At 39.2% G+C, this 6,805-nt stretch overlaps 1 protein-coding gene across 1 annotated transcript in view; it reads left to right on the plus strand.

Annotated features, from left to right (window-relative positions):
* Positions 1 to 6,805, plus strand: part of Snapc3 (small nuclear RNA activating complex, polypeptide 3, 50kDa) — a 44,707-nt gene that overhangs the window by 33,012 nt on the left and 4,890 nt on the right. The window contains exons 6-7 of the mRNA XM_013020758.1: positions 825 to 907; positions 3,332 to 3,496. Of these exons, the coding sequence (XP_012876212.1) occupies positions 825 to 907; positions 3,332 to 3,496 (248 nt within the window). The remainder of the gene's footprint in view (positions 1 to 824; positions 908 to 3,331; positions 3,497 to 6,805) is intronic.

Here is a 6,805-nt window from a genome sequence, read left to right on the forward strand (position 1 = left end):
TTGAGCTGAAGAGCTGAGGGACAGTGCCCAGGCCCAGAGTTCAGGCCCCACGACCGGACCTCAAAAAAATAGAAATTCATATTCTACCTACCAGTGAGTTATGGAAAATTTAGAGAATTTTAAAAATATACATTGAAATTATAAAAAAGAAGGCTAAAAAAACGTAACTCAGTGATCTTTGTTATTACTGGGGAAATAAAAAAGATGTAACTATTTAGTTTTTTTAATTGTAGTATCCAAAATAACTGTACTATTTGCGCATATATATATATATCTGTATATATACATATATATATATATATATATATATAAATTATGTTGTCTGTCTTGTGTCAGTCATGGAACTTGAACTCAAGGTTTGAGTCTTTAGCTTCTTCACTCTGGCTAGTGCGATGAGAGTCTCATGACTTTCTTGCCCAAGCTGACTTCAAACTGCAATCCTCAGCTCTCTCAGCCTTCTGAGTAACTAGGATTATAGTAGCCACAGGTACCCAGTTTGCATATAATTTTATTGAAGTTATTTAATTTCTAATTGGGTTACATGAATCTCAGGAAAATACATATATTTAAATCACTCTTAGTGATTGAAACAGTAATAGGATAAGAATGAAAAGAGCCACAAAAATTATGTCTGAGACAAAATAGTGGGTGAGTCCTACTAAATTTCAAATAAGTTTATGACTTGAACATATTCTATGAAGATCAACAAAGTTATTGTAACATAGTAGAGTGATTTTATGATATATAAATTTTGCAAGATTATTTGAACATTTTGATAATTTTTAGGAGTAGGCTTTCTTTTAATACCATCTGTTTTCTTTTAGGACCTATATAAATCAGCCTTCTTTTATTTTGAAGGGACATTTTACAATGATAAAAGATACCCGGAATGCAGAGATTTGAGCAGGTATAGTTTTCCAAAATTTTCCCTATTTGTAATTCTCAAATTAGTGATAGCTCCATAAATCCTATTGTTGAACTTTTGAGGATCTTTGCTGAAAATTACTTATAAATTTTGTATTGAACTTTAAAATTGTATTGAACATGGTACATTGAACATTACATCCAAAAAACTAGATGCCACTGAGGCATTTTATTAACCTGTATTTAGTTGATATCATTTTAATCTTTGGTTATTTAGTTGATAGTACTTTCTTGCTTGTCCTGTGTATGCTACTGCTTGCCCTGGGTGACTAGAGATCTATTTGTATCCATGTAAGGATATATAATATGTATATTATGTATAATATGTATATTATGACAATCCTTTTTTCTTTTTCGTCAGTTGTGGGGCTTGAACTCTGAGCCTGGGTGCTATCCCTGAGCTCTTCAGCTCAAGGCTAGTGCTGTACCACTTGAGCTACAGCGCCACTTCCATTTTTCCTGAGTGGTTTATTGGAGATAAGAATCTCAAGACTGCCTGGTGCTGGTGGCTCATGCCTTTAATCCTAGCTACTCAGGAGGCTGATATATGAGGATCACGGTCAATGCCATCCCAGGCACAAAAAGTCCTTGAGACTCTAATCTCCAATAAGCCACTCAGAAAACCTGAAGTGGCACTGTGGCTCAAGTGATAGAGCGCTAGCTTTGAGCTGAAGAGCTGAGAGACAGCACCTAGGCCCAGAGTTCAAGCCCCATGACCGACAAAAAAAAAAAAAAAAATCTCAGGGCTTTCTTGCCTAGGCTGGCTTTGAACCTTGATCCTCAGATCTCAGTCTCCTGAGTAGCTACTGGCGTGAGCCACCATCACCAGGCTGATGACATTTCTTTGGTACACAAATACTAGAATCCAGGGCTGGGAAGGTGGCTCAGTGAGTGGTACGGTGCCTGAGGCCCTGGGTTCAATTCCTCAGCACCACATAAGCAAAAAGAATAAAAGCCAGAAGTGGCTCTGTGGCTCAAGTGGTAGAGTGCTAGCCTTGAGCTGAAGAGCTGAGGGACAGTTCCCAGGCCCAGAGTTCAGGCCCCACAACCGGACCCAAAAAAACAAACAAAAAATACTAGAATCCTTGTTAATATCTTTTTTTGTGTGTTAGTCTTGAGGCTTTAACTCAAGATCTGGGTTTTACCCCTGAGCAATCTTGCTTATTAGCTTTTTCACTCAAATCTGGTGCTCTGCTACTTGATTCACATCTTCCAGCTTTTTGTTGGTTGATTGAAGATGAGAGTTACTTTGTCTGCTTGGACTTGCTTCTAACCTCAATCCTCAGATTACAGACTCCTAAGTAGTTAGGATAACAGGCAAGAGCCATTGGCACCCAGCCTAGTATCTTTGTTGTTGTTGTGGTTGTGGGGCTTGAACTCTGGGCCTGAGCCCTGTCCCTCAGCTCTTCAGCTCAAGGCTAGTGCTCTACCACTTGAGCTATAGCACCACTTCTGGTTTTCTGGTGGTTTTTGGAGATAAGAGTTTCATGGAGTTTCCTGCCCAGGCTGGCTTTGAACCAGCTTTGAACCCCACAATCCTCAGATCTCAGCCTCCTGAGTAGCTAGGATTACAGCATGAGCCGAGGGAGCCCGGCTTCTATTATCATTTATTTTTTTCTTTCCGGTTGTGGGGCCTGAACTCTGGGTCTGGGCGCTGTCCCTCAGCTCTTCAGCTCAAGGCTAGTGCTCTACCACTTGAGCCACAGCGCCACTTCCGGCTTTTTTCTTTTTGCTTATGTGGTGCTGAGGAATCGAACCCAGGGCCTATGGCATGCAAGGCAAGCGCTCTACCAAGCGCTCTACCACTGAGCCACCTTCCCAGCCCGCTTCTATCTTCAGCTCAAGGCTAGTGCTCTACCATTTGAGCCACAGTGCCGCTTCCAACTTTTGCTGCTTACGTGGTGCTGAGGAATCAAACCCAGGGCCTCATGCATGCAAAGCAAGCACTTTACCACTGAGCCACCTTCCCAGCCCAACTTTTAATTTTTAATTAAGGGCCCCAAAGAGCTATATAGTATATTACCATATTAAGCATTGAAACTATGAAATATGAAAATATTAATCTTAGTAAGCTATATATAAAAAATGTTGTCCAAAGTTAAATGAGAAGAGTAGCATTAGTGTCTACACAGCCACTAAAATTCTTATAAGTGGACGAGAATTTGGCAGACAATATAATTCTGAAGATAATTTTGATCTGCTGGACCCCACTTTGAGAATTATTCTGATAGATGAAGAAAATTCAGTGTTCTTAATCCGAAAATGTGTCAGTCACTATGGTCTTTCTGTCAAGATGGCAGCTCTCCAGTTTACTGGGTGAGCTAGATAATCTGAAATACTGAAGGTACAAACTCTTCACTCGTTTTTTGGAACAATGCTACATTCTTGTCTTTTTTCCCCATCTCAGAACTATCATTGAATGGTCAGAATCCCATGATCGAGGCTATGGAAAGTTGCATACTGCTAGAATGGAAGATTTTACCTTCAACGACCTAAAAATTAAACTGGGCTTTCCTTACTTATACTGTCACCAGGGAGACTGTGAACATGTTATTGTCATTACAGACATAAGGTATGTAGCAGCATTTGGAGCATTTTGTTATTGTTTGTTATTTAATATATTATAAAAGTAGTTTTTATAAATTAAAATAGATCACCACTGTCACTTGCCTTGGGAGCAGCAAAAATATCTGCTGTGGAATAATCAACTCTTTGCATCCATTTGTATCTTCTGTTGTTAACTTTTGAAAATATATAAGAAATGCTTTACTGTTAGTAAACTACTGTTAGGTTAAATGTCTAATTTGGGGGGGGGTTGGGGGGAGGGTCGGTTGTGGGGGTTGGACTCTGGGCCTGGGTGCTGCCCCTGAGATCTTCAGCTTAAGGCTAGCACTCTACCACTTGAGCCTCTGCCCTCTAAGTAGCTAAGATTACAGGCGTGAGCCAGTAGCACCTGGGTAAATGTCTATATATTTTTAACACATACCTATTTTGTATATAAACAGCTAGTACTTAGGTAGTAGCAGTCATCTATTTTGTATCCTATTATGGCCGTTTGCTATTTTCAACTGTATTCTTAAGCTGTTTCTAAGAAGTGGTGGTGGTGGTGGTGGTGGGTCTGTCTGTGTGTGTCTCTGTGTGTGTGTGTGTCTCTCTGTGTGTGTGTGTGTGTGTCTCTGTGTGTGTGTGTGTGTCTGTGTGTGTCTGTGTGTGTGCGTGCTTTACCACTAAGCTATATCCCTAGCCTTATTCTGAGGCTCTTGTCCTTTTGCCAAAATGTAAGAGATCAAAGGAAACTGGAGGAAAAGAAGAACTGTTTTAATATTTGACAAATGTAGAGTTTTAAATGCTTTGGTAAGATTTTAATTGGAAAGGAATTAAAATAGTTAAGAGGAGATTTGGGGATTAGTTTAATATTTGATATAACTGATACCTCTTTCTCATGAATAAAGCTATTCATTTCCTTATTTAAGAAATACCAGTTAAGAAGGATCAGTGTGAAGGAATAGGCCCAGCTCTATTGCTTAATTCCATTTGAGAAACCATTTTAAATCTTGATTAAAGCAATGATATACCATGTTTTTATTAAATGAGTACAAAGAATTAGTGATTTTGGAAAAGTCCCTTGCTTCTACTTCTTTATAGTCTCAGTGACTGATGTAAAAGTTAGCCCATGCACTCACTCAGTTTAGGAAGCTTCTACAGAGTAAAACATAGTAAAGATGTGGGATGCATTTGAAATAATAGATCTCATGGGAAAATGAAATTCTCATTTGATAGCCACGTAGCAGACCTAGAACACAATGTGCTGGGAACCTGGAGCCATGTGCATTGAGAATTCATGATGGAGAAGCATGACTTGGGAGAAAAATAGAACCAAGAGAGCTCTGTTGGTGCTTTGCTTGTGTATGTGTGTTAATACTGGGCCTTGAACTTAAGACCTCACAACCTTCCTTAGCTTTTTTGTTCAAGTCTTGGGGACTTTCTGTCTGAGCTGGCTTTGACCTTAGATCCTCAAATTTTAGCCTCCTGAGTAGCTATGATTATACTGACACCCCGCCCTCCACTGATGCTTTTAACATATGTCGTCCACTGTTCAGTCACAAAATTGGGAACCAAATTAGTCACTACATTATATCCAACCAGAAAAATGTCTACTGAAGAGATGGGCTTAAATAAGTAGTACTGTCATAATTTAAACATTACTTAACTAAAAGTATAGTAGTTCTAGCTATATAACAAAGTTGAGTAGCTAATTTTTTTTTTTTAAGTTAAGCATAGAGAGGCTGGGAAATTGGCCCCATGGTAGAGTGCTTGCTTTGCATGCATGAGGCCCTGGGTTCAATTCCTCAGCACCGCGTAAGCAGAAAAAAGCCGGAAGTGGTGCTGTGGCTCAAATGGTAGGATGCTAGCCTTGAGCTGTAGAACTGAGGGACAACGTCCAGGCCTAGATTTCAGGCCCCATCACACACACACATACATTAAGCATAGAAAGCATTTGTAAGAGTCAGAACTTATAAACCTCATGTTCATATGAACTTTTTTTTTATACAGAATTTGTGTTTTGGTAATGTTATTAAAGTTTATATAAGGTATTCTGTTCGCTTTTCTCAAATGCAAGGGAATATGCATCGTAGCAAATGTAAGATAGAGAGAAGCTAGCATTGTAGTTCAGAAGTAGATTGTTTATTCAGTGTACATAAAGTGTGGCTGAAAACAAGTAAAAAAATTGAGTTTTAGTTTCCTTAAGTGCTTGTAGTATAGGCATAGTGCTATAAAAGGTATCCGTTCTAAGGATAAAACCGACTTTGTTGAGAAATCTTTATTAGTGACTTAAAAAGGCATTTTCATCTTGTAGGTAATTTAATTATTATTATTAAATATTACCACCAAAAGTTTAATCATTTTTTATGGGTAAGACAGTGGGCTTGATCTGTAGACTGTACTGGCTCCTTGAATTCCTTTGTCCTTCTATTGCAGTTTTTTGGTTTTTTGTTTTTTTTTTCTCAATTGTGGGGCCTGAACTCTGGGCCTGGGCGCTGTCCCTCAGCTCTTCAGCTCAATGCTAGCACTCTACCACTTGAAACACAGCACCACTTCCCGCTTTTTCTGCTTATGTGGTACTGAGGAATTGAACCCAGGGCCTCATGGATGCAAGGCAAGCGCTCTATCACAGAGCCACCTTCCCACCCCCTATTGCAGCTGAGTATGATTTTCTTCCAAAAAAAAAAGTCAAGTGTTAGGACAAGAAATATTTAGGCTAATAGGTGATTTCATTTTTCAGATTAAGAATAAATTGGCACATAATGTTTTAAGGGATTTGTCTGAAGCTGTGCAGCTGATTAGTGGCAGGGCGAAGGCTAATTTCCACTTTTTACAGTTTAATTTTTTGAATGTTATCATACATGTGAAGTATAGAGTGGTTACTTTTTACATAGTTTCTTAAAACAACATTTCAGCCATGCACCCGTGCTTCAAACCTGTAATCCTAGCTGCTCAGGAGGTTGAGTTCTGAGGATCATGGTTCAAAGCCAGCCTGGGCAGAAAAGTCCCCATGAAACTTTCATCTCCAATTAACTACTCAAAAAAAACTGGAAGTGGCACTGTCGTAGATTGCTAGCCTTGAGCAAAAGAGCTCACACAGCATCCAGACCGAGTTCAAGCCCCACAACAGGAAGAACAAAACAAAAAAGTATTATAATTCTGATACCTAAAACTAAAATCCCACCAATTCATATTATACCAGAAGCCAGACATAGATTTTTATTTTATTTTTTGGTTGTTCGTGGGCCTTGGCACTGTCCCTCAGCTCTTCAGCTCAAGGCTAGTGCTCTACCACTTGAGCCATAGTGCCACTTCCAGCTTTTTTAAATTTAAAAAA

The sequence above is a fragment of the Dipodomys ordii genome, unplaced genomic scaffold (genome assembly GCF_000151885.1).
Source record: "Dipodomys ordii isolate 6190 unplaced genomic scaffold, Dord_2.0 Scaffold53, whole genome shotgun sequence".
Taxonomy (NCBI): Eukaryota; Metazoa; Chordata; class Mammalia; order Rodentia; family Heteromyidae; genus Dipodomys; species Dipodomys ordii.